Source organism: Misgurnus anguillicaudatus, chromosome 4 (assembly GCF_027580225.2).
Source record: "Misgurnus anguillicaudatus chromosome 4, ASM2758022v2, whole genome shotgun sequence".
Lineage (NCBI taxonomy): Eukaryota > Metazoa > Chordata > Actinopteri > Cypriniformes > Cobitidae > Misgurnus > Misgurnus anguillicaudatus.
This window is the reverse complement of record NC_073340.2, coordinates 6,500,606-6,526,096: the sequence shown is the minus strand read 5'-3', so window position 1 is coordinate 6,526,096 and position 25,491 is coordinate 6,500,606. Positions and strand designations below refer to the sequence as shown.

The 25,491-nt window shown below is 38.3% G+C and overlaps 1 protein-coding gene across 4 annotated transcripts in view; it reads right to left on the bottom strand.

Moving 5' to 3' along the window:
- Positions 1 to 7,303: 7,303 nt before the first annotated feature.
- Positions 7,304 to 25,491, bottom strand: part of spag9b (sperm associated antigen 9b) — a 70,677-nt gene continuing 52,489 nt past the window's right edge. For 3 of the 4 annotated variants that reach the window (XM_055175616.2, XM_055175617.2, XM_055175619.2), the window contains 20 exons: positions 24,193 to 24,345; positions 24,053 to 24,104; positions 23,689 to 23,819; positions 23,534 to 23,590; positions 20,132 to 20,308; positions 19,906 to 20,035; positions 17,370 to 17,462; positions 17,117 to 17,293; positions 16,621 to 16,792; positions 16,312 to 16,530; positions 15,898 to 16,081; positions 15,688 to 15,810; positions 14,152 to 14,232; positions 13,987 to 14,054; positions 13,704 to 13,852; positions 12,296 to 12,467; positions 12,107 to 12,220; positions 10,512 to 10,688; positions 8,531 to 8,662; positions 7,304 to 8,444 (listed from right to left, as the gene is read on the bottom strand). In XM_055175616.2, coding sequence (XP_055031591.2) covers positions 8,326 to 8,444; positions 8,531 to 8,662; positions 10,512 to 10,688; positions 12,107 to 12,220; positions 12,296 to 12,467; positions 13,704 to 13,852; positions 13,987 to 14,054; positions 14,152 to 14,232; positions 15,688 to 15,810; positions 15,898 to 16,081; positions 16,312 to 16,530; positions 16,621 to 16,792; positions 17,117 to 17,293; positions 17,370 to 17,462; positions 19,906 to 20,035; positions 20,132 to 20,308; positions 23,534 to 23,590; positions 23,689 to 23,819; positions 24,053 to 24,104; positions 24,193 to 24,345 — 2,680 coding nt within the window. In that variant the 3' untranslated portion in view covers positions 7,304 to 8,325. Of the gene's footprint in view, positions 8,445 to 8,530; positions 8,663 to 10,511; positions 10,689 to 12,106; positions 12,221 to 12,295; positions 12,468 to 13,703; positions 13,853 to 13,986; positions 14,055 to 14,151; positions 14,233 to 15,687; positions 15,811 to 15,897; positions 16,082 to 16,311; positions 16,531 to 16,620; positions 16,793 to 17,116; positions 17,294 to 17,369; positions 17,463 to 19,905; positions 20,036 to 20,131; positions 20,311 to 23,532; positions 23,591 to 23,688; positions 23,820 to 24,052; positions 24,105 to 24,192; positions 24,346 to 25,491 lie in introns of all 4 variants that reach the window. The other variant, XM_055175618.2, reaches the window with a different exon arrangement.

The following is a 25,491-nucleotide window of genomic DNA, read 5'->3' as shown; positions in this document are numbered from 1 at the left end:
CAACAACAACAAATAAAATGGTAAATAATATGTTTCACTATGTACTCTCTCTCCCAGTGCGATGGCTTAGATCGTAATGCATCTTGGAAACAGTAGCCAGTTAAAGGTGGTGTGTGTAGAATTTAGCGGTATCTAGTGGTGAGATTGTGAATTGCTACAGACAACTCACTCTTCAATTTTAAAACTCATATGGTAGCTGTCGCACAACAAACATGTCATCGTCTGAGACAACGTAGGGAAGAAACGTGCTCTTTAGACCAGTTTGTATGTTTAGGGCTACTGTAGAGATATGACGGTGACTTCCGTATAAGGGGACCCGCGGTGTATGGAGATGAAAATGGGTCAATCTTAGGTAATAGAAACAATTCAGTTCATTATGTTAGGTCCTTATACACCACTGATAATATAGTTATGTATATTATTTAGCATTTTTGTCTTTTTTAAAAGTAGCACAATGCACCTTTAACATACACAGCGTTCGATTCGCCTTGTGAAGATGACTACATTACCCATAATGCCCCTAGTGCACTAAAGGACACGATGGTCACAATAATCAAACTGCCGGTGTAACATGATGGACTACGTGAGATCTTTGTTTTGCCTTGTGGAGCTGTATATAATAAAGCGAGGTATTTTTAATCTGCACTAACACGTAGATTTCACTCGTTGTTCTACAACACTCGATTTACCAGATGGTTTGTTACTGTTTTCTGTGATGACATTTTTGTTTTTATGGGGTAAGTGCTATTATATTCTCTGTCATTTAAAGGTAAACATAACGGTAAGCATGCCGGGTTTACAGTGAGCCAAGCAACATGTATAGGTAAGGGTTAAAAATCAACTAGATGTTGGAATCTTTAAAAAGTAAATTAATGCTCAGCCCCCCAAAAAGCTGACTGAAGTTCAGATGTTTTGAGTACAACACAATAAATCAACATTAGTTGGAAATGATAGCAAAGTGAATCTTTATAGTATATACTGATTTATTATTCTTATATTATGGTGTAATAAAACCAACGTCGCTTTAAGAATATACCTAGATGATTTTGTGCGGGTATTTCATATGTAAGGATCATCAGTTAACCTATGTCTTTAGTCTTACTATTTTATTTGACTATTTTACAATAAAAAGTTTACTTAAAATTGAAGAAATTGAAGAAATCATGTACCTCGCTTTGTCACCACGGAAGAAGTACGTGTTATTCTGGGTAAAGAGTAGTGTGAGTTTAATACACTTTATAAAAAAAACACCGTTTACATAGCCGACAACTGATAACTGAGAACAACAGAGACAGAGAAATGAGTGCATCAAAGCGTGTGATGAAGTTAGACTTTGTATGTTGTGTTCATTGAATGTGTGTAGTTTGATTGTCTTGTATGGAGTAGTTTGTCAAATATTATTAAATATTATATTAAATACAAAAGCACTAAAAGTTTTAGTGTTTTGGCTAAGGAGTGCGAGCATGTCTCAGGTACTTGTATTTCAGGTGCAATAATAAATACTAGACGAAAACTTGAGTTTTTGAGATTAAAATAAATGTAATTGATAAGTGCTTTATTCTTTAAGTTGATGAGTTCTTTCTGAAAGTCTGAAAACTATACTAAACCTAATATACTAATAACCTAAAGTTAAACATCTCAGTTTTTAGGCAGGCAATGTTTTGTAATATGTGTCTTTTTGTCTTTACTTATGCTGTACTTATTAGTATGATGAAAGCAACGCAAGCTGCATTAATGCAGGGCCCTTGTATAAACACTGTCCTGCTATCGCAGGAGGACTGGACATGCTTTACGAGTTAAAAAACAAAATATCTCGGTCCTCACACGGGCACTGCCAAAACGATTTACGCTTCGGAGTGGGAGCAGCTCTCAGGAATGCAACTTCAAGGACTACGATCTGTGTAAGTGGCAGAAGACCATATCTTTTTATTGAACAGTTGATTTGAAAAAACATAGCTTCTGTTTTTGAAAATCAGGTCATCTATACAAAATGCATAATAGGACATTTAAAAATTACACATCCATTTTTACTCTCTAGAGAAAATCCTACAAAATGTTCATCTTGACAGAATTCATTGTTCTTTATTCTTTTAGATTGTATTTCGTCTGCCGCTGTGAGAAACCTTTTTTATTATGTTGATACTTTTGAACATGTTTTTTAATCAGACGTATCCATACATAGTGCTAAGATTATTAGAGAAAGTTCATTTTAAACATCTTTTCTAATCTTTATATAATTACAGCTTATTCTCACCATGAATATAGCATAAGAAACTGGTATGGCTTTTTAAAGAAAAGAAAGAACGCTTAATTTCTTTGATCATTTCATATAAAAAATTGTGTTTAATGAAACTATTCGATGAGAGGATTTTGCAATATTTCAATTTGATCCCTGATCAAAATAATTTGTAGAGAGGTCATGATCCCTGATCAAAATAATTTGTAAAGAGGTCATGATCCCTGATCAAAATAATTTGTAGAGAGGTCACTCGAGCCGTGCCAACATGGCAGATTATAACGATGTCACGCATTCTAAAATGGTGCATGTTAAAATTTCATTGCATGTTAAAAGTTAAATTTTTTTCGTCGCCATAGCTAGATGCTCCATGCTATTTCACCATTCACTCACTGGAGTACCGTGCGAGCTGCATGGCCTGTCCATGTTTGTGATTGTTGTAACTCTGATTTCCCTGGCTTTTTATTATACATATTATGCCCCACCTTATATAAATTATGATGGGAGCATGGAATGTGTTTTAATGAAGACCACTTGTGTAAACACTGTTTTTATTGTTTTATCGTAGGAGGACATGATTTAACACGCCCCGGAGATAACCCCGGTCGTAAACATGTCAACGTGACGTGGGCGTACCGGTTAAAAGTTCAACGCGACCTGGGCGGTCCGGTTAAAAGTTCAATGCTACGTGGGCGGTCGGTTCAAAAGTTCAGCGCGACGTGGGTGGTCCCGGTCAAAAGTTCACGACGTGGGATGTCCGGTCAAAGGTTCACGACGTGGGAGGTCCGGTCAAAGGTTCACGACGTGGGAGGTCCGGTCAAAGGTCACCCCTCCCTCGCAGGTCAAAAGGTCAGCCCCTCCCCTGAGGTCAAAAGGTCAACCCCTCCCTCGCAGGTCAAAAGGTCAGCCCCTCCCCTGAGGTCAAAAGGTTAGCCCCTCCCCTAAGGTCAAAGGGCACCATCAATCATTTTTATGTGACAGTATGTGCCCCATATTTACTACTCATATACAGTATATTACTTTTAGAAATTAGGTACACGTGGGGGTTTGTCAATTTAAACCTGTCAGGAGCACAAAGAGAAATAAGTATAAATAAATCAACAGCCACAATATATACTAACTTTTGAGATGTTGCTGGAAAAGCCATTGAATTATAATTTTCACTCGATTAATAAAATGTTAGCATATCACTTATTAATAATTTATGAATATGTTCATTAACTTATACATGATTTACATCTGAACATTATACGCTGTCTTCCTAAATGTCATTGTGGTAAAGCCTCGCTCTCTTGCACAAGTTTCCCCCCACTGTCAATTCAGAGCTCCCTCCATTGTTATTGAATGCTTGGATGCTGATTCAGAAGTTCAATAGTGTGCTATGTCAGAACATGTACTGTGTGTACCCATCCAGCAGCCAATCAGAGAAGGGGGGAGGACCACCTCAGTCACCGAGTGAATGTCATTTCAAAGGCAGTACTGTAGCAGCACACTACCGCCACCATGTGACAAGAATTATACCACTACTAGTCTACAGAATTAATAAACAAATATTTTTTAATACAGTGGCCCCTGCAAGTATTTGAACACTTTACTAGATTGTTTCTGTTGACATTAGAAAATTAAATACTCTAGCCGACATGAAAATGAACAACATGTAAATTTTTTACATAGTTTGAGGTGTCAAAATACTTTTTCTTAAACATTTACTTGTTCTTAAACAAACCATATGCGGTTAGGATGTAACTTATAGGCAGGCGGTTGCTTTTTACATCATAAGTAAGGTAAGGTAAGGAACAAGATTTAAAATATTTTATTTTTGCTAATTTTTAACGAATGCAGACAATCCGTGAGGAAATCCTTTTTTTTTCGGTTGAGAGAAGACGTTCACGAACACACTATTTGGTTTAATAATTTGTAAATATAATGTAATATAAAAGACATAATCATGTTTAATATTTGTGTTACATTAAACTGTACCTGTCGAAATTATTCGTATCATCCAGGTTACCGTGTGTCAAGTTTTGAGCGGTTTGTTATCTGGGAAAATAACGAAACCTGCGTTTGTCGCGATGGCCAATCAGAATCAAGCATTCCAACGAGCCGCGTATAATTACGCTTGTTCGACTTCATGTGGCGCCGCAAGTACCGACAGCCTGATGACATCACAGTACCGCAAGAACTGTTCGACAGCAGACTCCTCAGTTTGATTTCTCGAATCGCTCTCGCGGTATTTTGATGTCATCCGCCTGTCGATTCTTAGAGCGCCACGTGAAGTCGAACAAGATAATTACTTTGCTTTATCATTTATTATTCTTGTTTGTTTGTCTTTTCTTCTTGTTAACCCATTCGAAACCATTTGTTAGGTGTTTAATCAGTGTGCTCTTTTTGATTGGTTGATCAGCATTTTCATTGATTTGAACCATAAAACACATCCCTGCTGAAAAAACAATAAAACCATTATAGAAAATTATAATGGTTTCCATTAAAATACCAATAGGAACCATTAGCTTTTACTATTAAAACCACTACACTACGTGTGTTTTGGGCCATATTCCATTAGAACCAATAAAATTCCCAATAAAACTAATAGAATTTTCTATAATGGTTTTATGTTTTTTTCAGCAGGGGTGACCATTCCAGTGGACGTATGGTCTAAAAAAAGGGGTTAAATTACAAAGATAAACTGTATAAATACCACTTTTGACTGACTGATGAAACTTGAGACTGTAAATCATCTGCTTGAAATAAAAATAACTAGAAATACATCACCAAAAAAAAAAAACGTTTGATTCAGACGATTCCCGGGTCTGGCGGTACCACTTAGCATAGCTTAGCATAATCCAATGAATCTTGATTATACCATTAGCATCGCGCTCAAAAATAACTAAAGTTTCAATATTTTTTCCATTAAAAACTGGACTCTTCTGTAGTTACATCGTGTAGGCCTACTGAGAACACTGGAAATTTAAAAGATGCGATTTTCTAGGCCAATATTGCTAGGAATTGTACTCTCGTGCTGCCTTCACGTGCTATGGAAAAAATGATATTTTCCATTTGTGAACTGATATTTACCAGTGTGTTGTGTTCAAGTGCTTTTGTTGTCATCAATTGCCTGATCGCTCATTACTAGGAGGCTCCTATTGACTGCTAGCTAGCATCTGCTAGCTGGTAGAACACACCAAACCATAACAGTATTTTTAAAAGTGACATTGGGTGGTAATATTACAATTGTCAATGACACAACATTGCATAGGCTACAAAAACTATGCGCTAACAGTAGCAAAAAAATGTTTAGTAGTGTAAAATATCATTCACGACTCTTCAGTTACTCTCCGCCATTTTAAAAAGGTTAAAGGTCATCTCATCTCGGCAACTCAGGCCCTGTCCCAAATGGCGCACTTCATGTGGACCTTCCGTCTCGTGGACTTAAAGGCGGAGTGCAAAATGTTTGAAAAACGCTTTGGAAAGGGAGTCGGGCCGATTACCAAAAACAAACTTGTAGCCAATCAGCAGTAAGGGCCGTGTATACTAACCGACATCCTTGCCGGGGTTGCGTACGTGTGGGGCGGGTCTATCAATAGAAAGTCCAGATTCTATTGGGGTAGGGGCATGTATGTTTAGGTGATTTCAAATATCAACATTGGCTTTCAAACATTGTGCACTCCGCCTTTAAACTGCGAGTGCTCGCTTATTCTGCAAGTCCGTAGGGTGTCCCATCTGTCATTTTTACGCTTTAAAGTGTGCTCATCAGCACTCCCTTTGCCCCCTTGTGGTCTCTGGTGAAACCCGCACTGCAGCAGGCTCGCGCACTTTACCAACCCAGAAATCCTTGCGAAAGAGCAATCACACCAATCCAACGACGGAAAGGAGGAGTTCACACTTATGGGCAACTTCCCTTCCTATTTCCGGTGTGACGCTTGAGTCTGTCCCAAAACACGACTCCAGTGCACCCACGTGGACTCGCATCAAGGGTCCCTAAAGTCTGCACTCTATGATGTCATCAAAGTGTGGACTCTGAGGAGGACCTCAAGTGTGCCATTCGGGACAGGGCCTTAGGCATCAAAATATTCCATGAGTTGCACAGTGGAAAATACCACATAAGGGGGTGTTCATTTGCATTTTGCACGTCGGCTTTTGGTATTTACCACAATTACCATAGCACGTGAAGGCAGCATCAGTCCCCAACGCTTTGGTTATTTTTGAACGTGATGCTAATGCTAATCAGATTCAATTAATTGTGCTAAGCTATGTTAAAAGTGGTACCGCCAGACCCGGGGATCGTCTGAATGGATTCCAAAATGGTAAAAGTGAATGGTTTAACTCTAGGGAAACTGGAAAATGAGCATATTTTCAAAAAGTGGAGTATCCCTTAATAAGTGTACTACCCAGTGACAGTGTTGGGGTTAACGCATTACAAGTAACGTGCATTACGTAATAATATTACTTTTCTGAAGTAACGAGTAAAGTAATGTATTACTTTATAAATGTACGCATTAATATTCAAGTTACTTTAAAAAAAAAGTAATGCAAATTTCTTTTCAGTTTAATTAATTCGATAAAAAATAATGAATGAATTAAACTAAATGTAGTCACATTATGCAATCTATGCATGCGTGAACAGTTTGAGAAACAGAGATGGCAGGCCAGAGCTTGACATTTTTGTGATGGCAAATGCAATTTCTTAATGCAAAACTTCTGAGTCATAATAAACACCTGCAAGGCCTGAAAGAGATCAAGCCTTAACCAAGTAAGAAAAAGTAGCGCAAAAGTAACTTAAAAGTAACGCAAGTATTACTTTCCATGAAAAGTAACATACTGTAATTAGTTACTTTTTGAGGGAGTAACTTAATATTATAATGCATTACTTTTAAAATAACTTTCCCCAACACTGCCCAATGACAGGTTTCATACCACTTTATCCGACAGGGTACTCCCAAACACATTGAAATAAACACACACCCCACTATCAAGTAGATAAATAGTGCATAGCTCAGTAAAGGTACATTATTAAAGATTGATCCACCCACATCAAATCACCATTAACAAATTCAAACCCAAACCATCAACATTTCATAAACATATTTTATATATATATATATATTTATAATCAATGTACAAAGTTACATTCTGGCTCGTTCATAGAAATAAATACTGAAATGGCTAGTTTGCGATACGAAGTCATCTCTGCTCTCCTGGAGAGAAGAAATAACTGCAAACAAAGCAGTGCCCTTCAGTGCAGCTTAGCTGAAACGCAAGCAGAACAGTGCAGAATCAGCACGATGACTGACTGTTATACCAGAGGCCTAAGATTACAGATTAGAGTCTAAAAGACAAATGTACAAAAGTGTCATAAAAATATGCTTTCTGTCTCTGCATGTTTATCTACACACTAAATCAAAGGAGTACCCATCCTTCGAAAACTGCTCTAGTGTTAAAAAAGACAGCAAAAGAGTGATGTTTCATCATCAGATTTGAACCGTTAAACATGGTAACAAAAAAAAAAGATTGAAATGCGAACATCTATTAAATCTAGAATACGTAATAGGGGCCATCAATACATTTTACTGCATCCTTTGGTAACTGTTTAACATTCATATGGTTATAAAAGTCTACCAGACATTACGTATTGCATCTACGCTCAGCATTTAACATTTTTTACACATTTGGATCTGGTGGGAGTGATTTACGGATTCAGAAATCGCTTTGTGGGAAATCGCTACATTCCTCTGCCACAAACAACACTGAACACATAACCATTCCTACAGTATACTGTAGATGTAAAGTAGTGAATTGCTATCTTATGAAAGGAAACAGAATTAGCCTGCATCATGAATATGATCTTGTTTACGTGAGGGAACGAGGATACAACAATCCTGCTTGTATTGCCAAAGACGATGTGCAAATGTCTGTAGTAACCATGATTCATTTATAATAAAAACAACTCAAATATAAGCTTGAAATATGCTTAAAATATTTTAAATAAAGCAAAACAGTGAAAAAGTCCACAGCACAGAGAAAAATAAAGTTGATGAGTCTGTAGGCGGGTGAGCTTCTTTTGGATGTATTGAAGACAAAGTAAAATGAGGTCACTCCTCATTGGCCATAATCTGCCATACAATAAGGTGACTGCGTTCAGCTTTGGCCAGGAAGGGCTGCAGATTCAATGTGGGTTCATCCAAATGTTCTGTGTCCCCACATTCATCTCCTACATAAAGGAAAGAAAAGATGAGGGAATGTGTGAGTGCCCAACAGTATGAAGATATGAAGACAAGAAAGTGTGGTGACTCTCACCCATCCTGAAGTCTATGTAACCCTCTCCTCCGCTCATGACCAGGACAGACTTCATCAGCTCAGGTGTGGGTGACTCTGAAGATTTATCCGTGCCAGTCTCACACCCTGAGCCTGCAGATGGGATCATATGCCCTGTAATACACACACACACACACACACACACACACACACACACACACACACACACGAAAGCTCTCAAAACTGAGTATACAAGCAGCCAAAAGTGACATGTAATACTGAAATATTGTTTTTGTTTTTATAAGTCTAATTCTCGGAGGGCTTAAGCAGCACGTTTTAGGCCCAATCCTATTTCTACCCATTACTCCTACATTTAGTGCATTCACGTGACGGGCCATGTTGTTTCCAATTTGCAGGGTGATGTAATCTTAAGGCGGGTGTGGGGCCAAATATTTTATAAAAGCAGGACCCGTGGGTTGGAAAAAACCCGACCCGCGCATCATTACTAGAGATGTCTTAATTATCTTTTAGTTGGAGGGGTAGGGGAAGACTTTTCACAGGGTTCCCACACTTTAGTTAACTTCAAATTCAAGGACCTTTCAAGGACTTTCCAGGTCCAATACCCTCAAATTCAAGGACTAAATGTGGGGACACATTTCAAGTGAGCGCAAGGTTACATCGTGTTACTTTGAAAAAGATACATTGTTACAGTTCACTTTCGAGGGAACTCGCGCTGCGTCACTGCGGTGACACTTTGGGGACGCCTTCAAGGGGTAAAGTGCGTCTGAATGTGTATATCAAATTCAACCAATGGTGAGGCTTAACGACAAAGACAGGGTGACGCGAGAGCCAGGAAGTATATCGTTATCTGAAATATTGCCAAAGACGACTTTACAGGGACGCAGGAAGTATGACAAGGGAGACGCAGCGTCTCGTTCCCTTCTCAGGGAACAAAAGTTGCATACGTAACCCGAGACGTTTTTTATGTGTCAAACACAACTATGCAAAAAGCATTTTGGTATGAATCAACATTCACATATAGAAGATATAAGCATTTAAAGTGAACAGTTTAGCAAGTGTGCTCAAAAAGTGTAGAGTTTTTATGATATTATCCTACACTACACAGGAAATAATATGGATTTTTTCCAGAAAACTTCTTGCATAAAATAGATTCAAGCACTCTCAATTTTCAAAAACTTCCCAGGGCCTTGAATTTTCCCCCAAATTCAAAAACTTAAGGATTTCAAGGACCCGTGGGAACCCTGATTTCCAACATGGCTGCTCATGCAAGTATAATTCAGATCTTTTAGATATGCATTAATAAAGTTTTTATTGACAAATAATCATTTGTTTTATGTTACAATTAATCTTGTGTTCATATTTATAGTCATGTAAATTAAAGAAACCTTTGGGGGGGGGAAATCGGCAACATACCGCCTACTCCATAATGGTAATGCAACATAGACAAATGTAATAAAGTAGCTGCGAGTGGATTGGCCATCTAAAGCACCGGGAGCCCTCCCCTGTGTGCCACCTCCGTAACGAGATCGCGTCCCGGTTCCCCGCCTGATCACATTCCGAAGGTGGCACACCGTGGAAAACTCCCAGTGCTTCAGACTGCCAGTCCACTACAGCGGTTGCGAACAGACCGGGGAAACCGGAACGTAAATAGACGGAGGAACACCTAGAATTGCCAACAGGGGGGTGTGTGTGTGGTGTGCTGCTTTTGGCAAAAAGTCCAGGGCCACTTTTAAGGCTGTAACACACTAAACTTATATGATGACAGGTGACAGCACTGCAGCATCTTTGAAGTTTGTGATAAACATCGCATCTACTTTAACATAGGATGTATGATGGTGTAGTAGTGGTGTCTTATTTCTTAGAACAATATTTTTAACCCTTTCCAGTCTGTTTCAAGGGGCAAGGGGTAGGCATAGGGGTATAAAACAGAATTGGGATTGGGCTAAGTTACTAAATGTGGACAGCAGAAGGCTAATGGTTAATTATTCAAACGTTGACCTACCTGGGACAGCAGTGAAGAACTTGACTGCGTCCCGGTGTCCATGGAAACAGAGCTGGGCATGTGCCATGGAGCAGAAAGGTACAAAGGTGCCTGCTGTGACTTTATCGCTGTTCTCATCGCCGTAGACCCGAATCGCACCACCTGGATGGTTTTGCGAACCTGCCGTAACTTTGTTTGCTGTTGTGGGAAAGAGAATATATGAGATTCATAGCATTAAAGGAATAATTCAGCCAAAAATGACAATCAGTTTTTTACTAGTTATTTTTTAGATAGACCCGCCCCACATATACGCAACCCAGGCAACGATGTTGGTTAGTAGACACACCCCTTACTGTTGATTAACTACAAGAGTGTTTTGGTACTCGGCCTGACTCCCTTTTCCAAAGTGTTTTTCAAAAAACATTTAATGGAAAATTCAGTCACTTCGCAAGTTTTTTGTCAACATTTAGAAAATAACATGCAAATCTTTAATGGTGACATAGCTGTGAGTAGGGGTGTGACGAGACACTCAATCCACGAGACGAGACACGAGATTGGGTTCACGAGAACGAGACGATATTTTTACACTTTTAAAGAAATGCTGAATGATAAAACAAATGAATAAGAAACTGAAATCACATTAATTTTAAATGTTTTAACTAATCAAGGACTGGCCCTGACAATGAATTTGCTAACTGATAATGAAGTAATTTGTTATTTTTGTATAATAAAAATAGACCCAAGTTAGCAATAGCCTTTAAAATTACATAATAGCAAAGATGCAATATTAATTGGTTCAAATAAAATATCAAAACCAAGTTACATTTAACAACATTACATTAACCAACACATTACATTTATGGTCTATAAATAAAAAGCATTATGTATGTATTATAACAAATGAAGCCTGCAGGGGGCGAGAGTGGACTCGTCTCGCGGACGCTATCTTCACTTTCACTTTAGATGGAGAAACGCTTATTTTTAGCCAAACAATGTTTAAATGCATTTTTATATTTGATCTATCTCCATTTCTTTACAATAGAAATGATACAGTCACTGTCATTTTTGAGCAAGAACATGCACATTAAATCTTGTAAACTCTGAGTGAGGGTTTAATCTGCTGAGACACATCTGACACTGATCAACAGACAAACACAAGCATCTCAGACTTCATACGAGTTCCAAAACGAACATTATTGAAAACCCAATCAAAAAAGTACACGCAGTAAAAGACAGAATATAACGCATGCACTGTAAAAGGGTCAAACAGAAAGCTGCATCCTCCGGAGGTCACATATGCAGGCGGCATACGTCATCAAGGTTTATTTCAGATCATTAACTGAGCATTACATTCGCAATTCGTGAGCATATTACAACAATTTGCGATTAACTAAATAATTAGTAAACTTTATAATTGTTAATATTCTCTAATAAAACAGTCTTTATGACGTAAATGTAGTCTACAAATATGACCTATTTGAGAAACGGCCAGCATTTCACCTCCACGAGAAATCTCGTGACATGATTAATCTCACGAGACACATTTAATCTCGCGAGATCTCGTCTCACGAAATCTCGTCACACCCCTAGCTGTGAGAAATGCATAGGTTACGTACTTTCTGATAGTGGGATAGAGATAATGACGCCATTTCCTGTTCCAACCCAAAGTCGGTTACATGACACCATCAGGGCAGTGATCCTCACAAAAGAGAAGCCCAGCTTGCCCGTGCCTGTGACAAATACAATTAGATTAATGTAAAAGGTGATATGCAAAAGTTAGCACACTGTGAAGTCACAGTCCTCACCGAGCATCTTGCTGACATAGGGCTCTATGTCTACATCCTGCAGATGCTGGTATGTGTGTGCGTGAAACAGTCTGAGGGTGGAGTCCAGACGGATAGATACCCAGATGCCATCTCCATCCCACGCCAACTGTCTCACTTGACTCTCCTTACGAGGGTGGGCATCAAAGGATTTCTACACATGAAAATTAGCACATTAAAGCAATAAGGTAATTTGATCATAAATAAGCTGTATTTATGGGAACGAAGCAAATCAAAAGCAAGGCTTGCTTTTTTACTTTGGTAAAAGACAAGCAATAGCAATATGATAATATACACTTGGACTGGGCATAGATTAATCTCATACAAAATAAAAGTAATTTTTGGCATAATATACGAGTTTGTGCTGTGTGTAAATATTATGTATATTTAAACACACACACACACACACACACATATATATATATATACATTTAAGAAATGTTTTATTTATATATCATTTTTTATTTATATATATAACATTGAATACATAAAAATATAAATAAATATATATACACATGTAAATGTTTCTTAAATACATATATGAATGTGTGTGTATTTATATATACATAATAATTACAAACAGCACCAACTCATATATTATGCAAAAAATTACTTTTATTTTGTATGAGATTAATCTAGATTAATCTATGCCCTTTTGCCCTATACACACAAGTTATTAAAGGGTCGATGACATGACGTTAATTATTTTGGGTCCGTATGGTTCAGTTAAATGTAAAAGGGTTCAAATTTCCAAATAAATTTGCAGATTACTTGCATGCATTCTCTTTTTTGAGGACCAAATCTAAAATTTCAGTTTTTTTATTTTTAAAGAATATTTGGGGGATAATTGCAAATATGTCAATGTGGTGTAACCGGTCTGTGTCCATTGGTGTAACTGGTATTTTTTTTTTTTATTAAAATATAAATATATTCATAAAAAATGTGGAATAAAGTATAATCATCTAGTTTAGTGTAATACATTATTAAATCATTTGTCAAAGATTAATTAGAAAACAGAGCTGTTTTCAGCATATGTCAGGACAAATATTATAAAAACGCATTAAAATGTACATTTAGAAATAACTAATAAAATTATTATTATTATTATTATTGAGGATTACGCTTACATGCCATCAAGGTGGGAAAAATATTTTATATTTCTCATTCTTTGGCACAATTGGCGGTTACACCATTTGACATTTTCAGGTCCTTTCAATCTAAACTTTCATAAAAATGTCATTATTTATTGCATATAATTAACATAAATACACTATATGCATTGAAATAAACCTGATGCATGCTTTTAAAAAGATTTTAGAATTTCTCATCTTGCCAAAATATTTAATAAAAACATACAAAATGCATAGGAAGCATCCTTTAGCTGTCATACCTCTATCTTCATAGCTTTGGGTTGAACCACAAAGATTTTGTTTCTGTAGCCACACCAGACCTTGTCATGCACTACAGTCATACAGCGGATAGAGTGATGTGGCCGGCCCAAATCTAACAGGTGGTAGTTAGTCAAATCCCACTGGCCATCTGTGCCAACACAAATATCTGTTATTATAACAGCACTGAAGCACGTAATGTTGATTGTAAATGTTTACATGGTTTAACATAGAAATTAATAAAAATTATCCTTATCATTACGATTGAATGAGGAATTTTCTTACCGACACCTCTGTGGAAGATTGCAAGTGTGCCATCAGCCAAGGCTACCAGAACACGTCCTTTCACATGACTTAACAGCAAAAAACAAGACCATCATTAGCATTTACCTTTGAATAGGAGCCTTAGTTTATACTTGAATGTATGTAAAATTATGCTTGTGTCCCTACACAATCCCCAAGACAGAATCCTTTAGCTTAATGGAGTGAAGACACTTCCTCCACTGTGCCACAGAAGAGTGCACGTACACACTGAAACACAGCATAAACAACACACATCATATGCATGATACACAGAAAACCGTCTGCAATTAGGGTTCACACATTTCTTCACCAATCAATTTTCATGGCTTTTCCATTTCTATCAACATTTGATCGTGGATGGGCACTGCCCCGAAGAGTTTAGCTCCAACCCTAATTTTCACACTGCCTAGCATTTCATCATGATGTGTGTTTCTTGGATCAAACACACAATCTGCTAACTCAATCCTCTGACAGCTGTTGTTTGGCTAAAAGTAAGTTAAAGTGAAAGTATAGAAGTGGGCCCATTAGCGCCCCCTGCAGGCATGTGTTATAGTACATAATGCTGGTTTTTATTACAAAAGGCTACATATTACTGTAATGTGTTTACTTGTTTTGATAGTTTATTTGAACCAATTATTATTGCATTGTCATTAATATGTAATTTTAAAGGTTATTGCTCACTTGGGTCTATTTTTATTACCCAAAAATATCAAAATATTACGGAGCCCCTAAGAGAACATGGAACAAAAATGTAATAAACTTTAGTTTCGCATGCTCACGTGAAACTTTTGCGATAGTTTCACGTGCGCACGCAAAACTAAACTTTAAAAAATTATGCACATGAAGGTTTTGCGCATGAAACTAAACTTTAGATTTTTTTTACTCCAATGTCACCTTAGGGGCTCTGTAAAATACTTTATTATCAATTAGCAAAATAATTGTTAGGGACAGTCCTAGATTAGTTAAAAAATTTGAAAATTTCAGTTTCCCATTCATTTATTTTATCATTGGGGATTTCTTAAAAAATTTAAAAATCTTGTTCTTGTGAACCCAATCTTGTGTATCATCTCATGGATTAAGTGTCTCGTCACACTCCTAACCATAACTGTAACAAAATGTACCCAATATGGAGGGAGTTAAAGTTTGGATGTTATAAAATATTTTAGAAACATTTAAAAAAAAAGGGACATTTATAAAATCTTAACCCGTAACCATAAGAACCCTATACATTTTATAACAAATGCAGCTGCTTTAAAATATTAAAGGTGCACTGTGTAGACTTTTAGCGACATCTAGCGGTGAGATTGTGAATTGTAACCAATGGCTCAGGCCACCGCTCAGTCCTCCCTTTCGAATTGCATAGAGAAGCTACGGTAGCCACCACAGGACAAACATGTCGTACTCTAAGACAACAGTGATGAAACGCGCTCTTTAGAGCAGTTTGTCTATTTAGGGCTACTGTAGAAACATGATGGCGCAAAATGGCGACTTCCAGGTAAGGGACCCATGGAGTAAAAAGATACAAACAGCTCATTATAAGGTAATAAAACTATACTGTTCATTTGCAAGGTCTTTATACACCACTGATAATATAGGTATGTATACGATACTGCATTTCTGTCAAGAGATCCTTCTAAAAATTACACAATGCACCTTTAACTGTGAGTTTGAAAGGTCACTCACCAGCCATTCTGAGCCCCGAGCCACATGGTGGGCAGAACGCTGCTCATCTTGCTGGCTTCCTCCCTCATGAGGTCCTGCTCCGTAGGCACTGCGGTCACACCGTCCTTCACCAGATCACTCTCCCTGCATGAGCCGGGACCCATAGTGTTACACTCACATGTATGTGTTATTTTGAAACAATTATCTAGTTAGTTGTTGAGCAGTACACACCTCTGTGTGTAGTTGGATGGTGTGTCTCTGCTGTGTTGCACACCTAGCGGGTCGGTGAAGACATGTTCTGTGTAGATGCCAGGCTGACTCTCTTCAGCAGGCGTGTTGCTGTTGCTCTCAGTGGCCTCCAGAGCTTCTTCTGCTGCTGTTACTGCATCCTGCCGGCACCGACCGAAAACCTCATCTGGAGAGACCAAAGAGGTTTAGGGTGAAAAGAGAAATGCAGTTCTGGACCCATTTAATTTCTGAGAAAAACAGGATGTCCAATGGGATCATGGTTTAAATAAAACGGCTTACACTTGATAAAAGATTATAAAGATTTTTCACAGATCTCCATACCTGTATGCAGACTACAAGTAATTAATAATGTAAATACTTTTAGTGATGCCATATCTATTAATGTGGTTGTGTTACCCGATTCTGTTGATTGTATGGAGTTTGTGCAGACAGTTTGAGGGATGGCCACAGGACCTTCTGCAGAGCAGCCCACCACAGTGATGCCCTCCAGACCTCCATTAACGCTAGTAGAGCTACTGTTCACTGTACAGTTTGCATTAGAAGCCCCTTCATCCTGACTGACCCCACTGTCTGCGCCCACCTCCTCTCCAGCAGGGTAGTCTGTCTCACAAGCACCTGGTATAGAGATCCAAAGTAACTGATAAAACACCTTACATTGCATCTCCCAGTTATGTAATAACTCAAGAAGAGAGTTTGAACTTTGACCTGGCACACTGGCGATGCAAAGCACGTGAGAGTTGCAGATGAAGAAGTTCTCCAGAACGTTTCCGGGCTGGTTGGCGTCGATGACGATGACCTTAGAGGTGGAGTGTGTGGAGGTGCAGATCCAGACCAGGCTGGAGAGCTCATCCTGATGCCTGAGTTCCTTCTCCTGCTCCTTAACACACATACACAGAAACACTCTCAGTCATAAATTCAATGCCTAAATGCATGCATATAATCTTATTGTAAATGCATCAATACCACTTTTTATTAAATTAAAAAAATGTTAAAGTAGTTCATTATAATAAATAAAAATAATGCAATAAAGTATGTATTTTATATATAAGTGCAAAAGTCTAAACTGTTTTTGATCCAAATTTCATGTTAAAAATCACAAAAAAAAGGTTTGTGTCACACTTTTAATGATTTTACCAACACAAACCACTAGGTGTCATCGGTTTGCTTGTTACAAATGAATAAATTACTGTCACTTTTTTACCTTAAGCTCCTGCTCCAGTCTATCCAGGCTGCTCTGAGAGCCTTTCTTTTTCTGCCTGGGACTGAGAGGGCCGCTCTCTCCTCCAGACACGTCTTTATAAAACACACTCGCTCCTACGATGGAGCCCCCGTCACGCGTCTTACCGCCCGACAGATTGACTCCTGCAGCGCACCACAGCTATATGCACACAAGGACTGACGTCAGAAACTATAACGCAGGATCTCATACTTTAAACAGTGAATGGTCCTCTTACCTTCATGGAAGCATCTGTCTCATCTAAAGGTTGGAGGTAGACGGGCACTGGCAGATTTTTTATCTTACTATCTGCTTGTGCACCACTGGCAACCTTTTAGAAGAGAACAGAGCTGCCTTAAAACACACTTTATTACCCATGAAACACGATCTAGGCAAATATTCATTGTGACCTTTACTTTCCAAAAACACATCCTAACAAGGTGTAAACACAAGCTTTCAGTGCCACTTTTCCTTACCTAAAGTAAAATAGCATGAAGCTATCTGATGTTTAAAGTGTAAACAGTGACACTAAAGTGAAAAAAAAAACAGCAAACACTCCAACAGACTCTTACTGGTTTAAAACTGTTGGGCAGATCAAACTAAATACTGTTGTTTTGTATGACCCATGTTCCAGATCAGATATTTGTATGCTTAGGCGCTGATTCTGTGGATGCACCAGGGCTTGAACACCCACCGAAATGGAAAATATTTAATTAATTAATTATAATCAAAAACGCTTTTAAATTTGGGATTAGAGGATCTTGCGAGTTGTAATATCTTGGTGTGCTTTACATTTCGCATTTAAAACCGTGTGGAAAACGCGTCTGCACGCTTATTTCCAAAGCGCTTAGGTGCTCCTGTAGCGTCTGGTGTTGCTAAGTGTTGCATTATGTTGTGCCGAGCACCCAGCGCCGGATAAAGAAATCGGCACCTATGTCTGTATGTAACCCTTAAAATAACATGGATGGTGAAAGAATTGGATTGGAACCTAAACGTACATGAATGTAAAGTAATCTTAAAACTACAATATGCCCCATTTTTGTAATGAAATATTCAAAAAACACTTGCACAGTGTGATATATTTAACGCAGTTGTGTTATCCCACATTGTTATGCCAACATTTTCCAAAGATTTGTAAATCCAGAGAAATTTCTGTTTTAAATAATGTCTCCCTTGTAATTGTCGCCATGTTAATGTCTTAATATGCGTGCTATCCTTATGCTGCATTTACACCAGCCGTGGTAGAGGCATCAAGCGCGAGTGATTTCAATGTTAAGTCAATGTGAAGACGCGCATCTGGAGGTCTCGCAGCGTGAATAAGGCGTTTAGCGCGGCGCGGTAGACGCGATTCTGCCTAATTTGCACGAATTGCGCCAATTAAGGGTCTGCCGCAGTACACGTGAATGGTGCTTTTTGTGCATTCTGCATTTCACGTGAATTTGTGGCTGGCGCCCGAGTTGAAAAATGTGAACTTTGGCGGATTTTCGCGCCGCATTAACCAATCAGGAGCCTGCTTGCTGCTGTGGCAGCAGCCCCGCCCGGAGTCACTCATTCAACATGGAGGAACGCTTGATATTGTCCGTGAGCAGTCACCCGGAGCTATACGACACAAGTTCTTATTTCTATAGAGACAGGAATTAAAAGGACTTCGCTTTGAAGAGTGTCAATGAGGACATTAGGCAACCTGGTAAGTTGTAATACACATTTCACTTTTGAGTGACGTGACGTTTATCGTTATCAACATCAGCCATCTCGCAAACAGACAACCGCATAGCACTTGCCCCTCCCACAAGAAGCAGACTTCGCCTCTGATGCGCGTCAAATGCTTGCTTTTTCTGCGCGTCTACTTCGCTCTAGATGCGTGAATGCATTCAAACTGTTCATGCGGCAAACTAGGCGCGGTAGACGCGATTTTGACGCCTCAAACACGGCTGGTGTAAACGCAGCATTAGTTTCAGGTTGTAGAAACTATGGCAAAACAAGTGGAGAAATGCGGAAGTGGTGGTCATACAGCATCTAACAACGAGTTGTTGTGCCTAGCAGCGAATTCATTACGGTGGCATCAAATAATGTGATCAAATCTACAGGTAAAAAAACAAAATTCATTACCTCATCCATAAACATGATTAGCGAATCCCATACGTCTCTGGATGGTGAAAACCATCTCCCATCATTCCATTCTCCTTCATAACGCATGAACTTTGCCTTTGTTATTGTTATTATATAATAACCACCTCTAGTGGTAAAAATCCTACATATTGTGGCTTTAATGAACAATTACTGTATTCTTTTTATGCTTGTCTTTTTTTTTTCTTTTTTTTCCCTCTATTAATTTAAAAAAAGAAAATTTAATCTTCAGAATTTATTTAATGCAAGTTAATATAAACACCAAACTACCGGTATCAGCCGATATCAGTCTGAATAATAGGCTATCGGTATCGCTGAAAACAATTTATATTGGTGCATCTCTAGGTCAAATACATATTTATTAATATATAATAATATATATATCTTTTTTTCCTATCTTCGTTATATCTTCTTTTAACAGAAAAAATAGAGTTTAAAAAAAGTAAAACATCAATTTTAAAGTATACTGTATGAGCGAATGAGATTTGGTGTGCGAGGCTACCCAACAACAAAGTGAGCAAAACATTTTACATCATGGCTGGATAGGCCAAAAAAATCTGATTAATATGGAAGAGTTGTACTGATAGCTGGTTAACTGCATTGCACCTGGTTAGATATACATTGGTTTTGCTGTCAAGAGAGGTCACCTTGTATTTTGCAGGTAAACACCATCCGTAGGCCTGCATCCTGCCATCCTCTTTCTGCACGTGAGCCTTTACCTGCCTGTACTGAGCTCTCTTCTGCTCCCTACGTGACACCACTGTCTCTACCTCAGCTCTGCACAACACAACACAGAGAGACAGACATAGGTAAACTGATATGTAGCATAGGGCTTAAATTACTAAACGAGAGATGGGATATAAAGTCACTCACTCCTCGTTGAGGAAATCAAAGGCCTTGGATTTGTCACTGGGCAGCTGAGCGAGGGTGCTGCTTCTCTTCTTCACCGAAGGAACGACGTGCGATGTGGGCGCGTTGTACTTTAGATTAACCGGTGCGTCTGTTTTTTTTGCCGTCGTGCCTGAGGACGAGCTGAAGAGTCTGCTGAAACTGAGGGACGGGGAGGAGGAGAGAGACAACACAGAGACTCAAATGCGGACATAAGCGGCAGCAGCAGTGTTAGAGCTCAAAGGTTAACCGTTATGGGGATGTGGGGTCACTTTCCCAAACATGTGCCATGCCCCTTAAAAAGTTTTGCGATACCACATTGATCAGACAGTCAATATATTTCATCAAAACCAATGCATGCAGACCCCACATGCTGATCGTCAAACCAAAGCAAACCTAAAATCTATGTGAAATCTCTTCTGCACATAACTCTTTCAAAGAGATGTATTTGAATGATATTAGGGTGGGCGCAACTTTTGATTCACTGGATGATCTAACAAAGGGCATTGGAAAATTAACCGATTTATTTGAATAGGTAAAAAAATAGATGCACCGATATATTTGTCAATAATCCATAGAAGCATTTATTAGCACTATTGGCCAATTTTAGTTTAAAAACAGACGATAGTCATATCTTATATTTCCTGTCAATCAAAAGAAAACAGGAAAATGCAATTAATTTGAGCTCTGTGTATAGAAAATTTAAAAACATCACTAGTTTAATTTTCAATATTAATGGTCATTATATGCATGAATAACATTCAGAAAATGTAACTTTCAGAAATTAGTTAATGCAAGGTAATATAATCACCAAACTATTGATATTGGCTGATATCAGCCTGAATAATCGGCTATTGGTGGAAATTTTTTTATATCGGTGCATCTCTAGGTAAAATATATACGGCAGGTATAATGTTATGGTGATACAAATTACATATCACACACCCTTATGCTGCGTTCGGACTAGCCACAGTAGAGGCGTCAAGCGCAAATGACCTCAACGCCAAGTCAATGCAAAGGCGCGCCGATGCGCAACTGGAGGTCTCGCCACGCGAATCGCCTCTACCGCGCCGTGCTAAAGGCTTCATTCGCTACACCCCATTGATGCGCATCTGGAGGTCCCGCAGCACAAATGAGGCGCCCAACGCACTAGACGCGACTCCGTCCCATTCGCTCGAACTAGACGGAATCGCGTCTACCGCGCCGCGCCAAATGTCTCATTCGCGCCGCGAGACCTCCAGACACGCATCAACGCGCCCCCACATCGACCCAACATCGAAATCACTCTCGCCTGACGCCTCCACTGCGGCTGGTCTGGTGCGAATTGAGCATTGCTGCAGGAATTTTTTTTAACTTTGGCGGAAAAACGCGTCACGTTAACCAATCAGGAGCTTGCTCTAGTAGTGACGTGATTACAGGAAGCGAGCGGAGTCGCAGAAGCCCCTCCCATGACGCAAATTTCCACGTGAATGTCTTGATGACTAGAATTTCACGTGCGAATGAAACGAGTAAACTCAAAATGTTCAAGTGGCAAACTAGACACAAATTAGATGCCTCAAACATGGCTGGTGTGAACCCGCAGTTATTTGATATTTAATTAATTTATCTATTACATTAACTCATTTTATAAGTGACAGATCAAGCTGATAGCTAAATGTGACCTGAAACTCAAACCACACTAGGGCTGCATAACAACTAATCACAACTAATCGTTTGCAGAATAAAAGTCCTTCTTTACAATATTTATGCCTGTGCATGTTGTAAAACAATTATGTATATATAAATACGCACACATGCATGTATAATTTCAAGGAAAAAATATATATATTAGGTATACATATTAGGGATTTATATTTATATATAATATACACATGTAAACATTTCTTAAATATATACATGCATGTGTGCGTATTTATATATACTTATTACACGGCTCTCTGGAATGCTTGATTGTGATTGGTCAGTTGAGACATTTGCAGGTTCGTTCTTTTCAAATAATTACCGCTCCAAAGTAATAACGCATAGCCGGTACTACTTGTAGGATTAAAATCGCTCCGCGCCAATAAAGACCAATAAAGATTGCTGTTTGGCGCCATCTTGTGACAAACACTGGACAACCACAATTAAGAATGGAAAATGTTGACATTCATTTCAACATGTACGGAAAAAACAAAACATTTAAACAGTGGATAGAAGAACGAACAACAACAAGACACGGAGAGCTTACTGAGACTGAACTTGACAAAATAGAGCATGACAGCTACGAAGCCAACACTCAAAAAAATACAGAATGGGCATTAAAACTTCTCAAAGACTGGCTAAAAGAGAAAAAAATGGGGACAAGTATGAAGCAGAGGATCTTAATAAGGTATTACGATCATTTTATGCATCTGTGCAAAGTTTCGCGGAAGGATAAAAATGTTAATTTAAAACAAATATGCCAATAAAATGTTTCAAATTCATGTCCAGTTTTTTTTCTTATGTGGCAAGTAGCCGTGTAATAAGCGGGATAATGTAGAGGCAGCGGTAGCCATCGGGTAAATAAGCCCCTTCAGTGCGATACAAGACCCTCCGCTTCGCGTTGGGTCCCGATCACACTGTCGGGGCCCACCTCCCAACAACTACCGGCTGCCTCCACATCATCCCTTACATAATTCTTATACACAGTACACACACATAAATATGATGTAAACAAAAACTTTTATTCTGCAAACGTCACGTTGCGATTAGTTGTTATGCAGCCCTAAACCACACCTAGTTAGTAACCATCCAAAGCCTTCCACAAACATGATTAAAAGATTAAAATGTATAAATCTTAAAAAATGCCCAAAATAAGCCCTCACTGTCCCCTGCCCCAACAACACACCTCCTGCAAACACACGGGACAACAAAAACAGGGTTACAGAGAACACACACGAGCACACAAAGAAGAATGAATGAGTTTAAAATAGATGCAAAACCCTAAATGCCCCAAATAAAAAAACTGAAGTAAACTGACATGACCTGGGAATGGCATTTCCAACTAACTGAACAAACCTACATGCTGCTTGCTAACGCCAAAGAGCCAAATCCATTAAAAAAGACGTGTAATGAACGCTTGAGCCTTGGGCCCTCCAGTAAAGTTTAATGTAACGTAACAGTTTGGCTGCAAATTCCTGTTATGCTCCCTGTTAAAACTTTAAAGAAACACCATTCCCATGTCCAAAACCACATTTTTGGATTAAAGGATCAAACTGAGTGCAAGATTTACTGGCATCTCAAAGATTTACCTACATCCTAGAAGAAAACAAATAAAAGGGGGACATAAAATGAGAAGGAGAAAAACTTTGTTTGAAAGCCAAACCACAAAAACTATTTAAAAAAGAGAAAGAAAAAAAGTGTGCTTACAACTGCCAGATACTGGATTTTTTCTTCTCCGTCAAAGCTGGATTCTCCCGTGAAGCTCTGAATGAGGGGCAAAAACACATTTCGGTAATTATTTAAATGTCAAAAATGTCCAAGGTTAAACGGATGATCACAAACTGAGATTGTCATTGACTGACCGTATCATCTCAGTCCACCTGACAGCCTCCTGCAGCTCCATCAGTCTCTCTTTATACTGGTTCCTCTCCATGAGCACACGAGCCATCTCCACCCGTGTGAAGCGCTTTCGCTGGGCTGTGGGTACGTCACTCTGAGGACAGCAATATAGGAAACGTTTATCGCATATACCTTCAGCTGAATAAATGAATATATTAAAAACCAAAGTCTAGTGTGCTAACAAACATGTGGTCAAAGTGTAAAGGACAAAAAGACTGAGCAAGCTTTATTTTAAATAAAAATATCCAATAAGCGTTCCACACTAACTTCTTATGTGAATGACTTGATCCCAGCGATTCTCAAAAAATCTTAAGATTGAACACTTACGTCATCTTCTTCTTTCGCTTTCTGTTTGGCCTCCTCCATCTCTGCACGGAATCTGATTGGATAAAATAAACCATATATACATTTTCCATAGAAAGAGGCTTAAAGAAATGATTTCTGGGCTGATGTCATGACTAACTAACTTTCTGAGCTCCTCCTCCAGCTCCTTGTTCCTCTCTTCCAGTTTGTCTTTAGCCTGTTTCAGGACCTCCAGCTCTCCCTGAAGAACGTCTTTCTCACACACCAGCTCATCAACACGTGCTATTAGATCATTTTTCACCACGTTCAGGGCATTTCTGTAACAAACACAGGGATGAATCGATTAACAATATTATTATTAATGTTTCGTATAGTATGTGCACTAACAGTGTACTTGCCCAACAAAATACTTAACTTAATATATGTGCTTAAAATAGCTTAGGGTACGGTTCACAGTATGTGCAGAGCTAGTACATATTAATTGCACTGTACGTATGTACATGTAAAATAAAGCGCTACCCTATTTATATATTATATATCATAATTTTTTATCATATTTGCACATTACAGTGTTTTCTGCAGCACTAATTGTACAGCACCACAGCACATGAAATTATATTTAAGCTGAAATCATGTGTTCAACTCTTTAGTTATCACTTTGAATCATTCTAATAATTCACTAAAGTCATTATTAGATTGAGGAAATTAACCACAGATCATTACTGTTAAATTAAATTGCATAATTGAAGTCACACATTTGCATACAGAGATTTTTAGTCAGAAATAAATTTAATTAAAATCTCCATTATTAAAAATACATAAAATACGTAAAAAATATAAAAATGATATAATATATAATAATAATACATGTTAAACACTTCAGCAATTACTTTATATGGAATCATAATTGTAATTTCTTTACAACACTGTAGATGGCAGTAAAATGCTGCATATGGAGGAACCCTGGGGCCAGATTCACAAAACATCACTTAGAAAATTCCTTATTGCAGATTTTTTCATTATTAAATTCTTACATTTAAACTCAATCTCTGCCAGCATTTAAAAAAGGTTGCCAGCCAGCGCATGCATTTTTTACGATTTTCAAAGTTTAATGCCTTCCACAAAATTGTCTTCTTTAAATATATAAACATACCAAATATATAAAAATGAAAGAACAGACCATCGGCTTTTTTGAATCAGTGGATGCTTTAGTGTTTTATAAGTTTGGTAAGAGTGACACCTAGTGGATAATAGCATTAATATGGATTGCCATAAAAACTCGGATAGCATCACAGTTGTCTCACAGTAGCCTTCTGGCTTTCTATGCCATTTTGCACCTTGTTCTCTTAATGTGTTCAATACTTATTCCCTGTGTCATTTCACTTTATTTATCATGACTCAACTTGTATACTTAAATGTTCAGATTTCTTTGTATGAATTCAATATTTGGCCCGATGGCTACA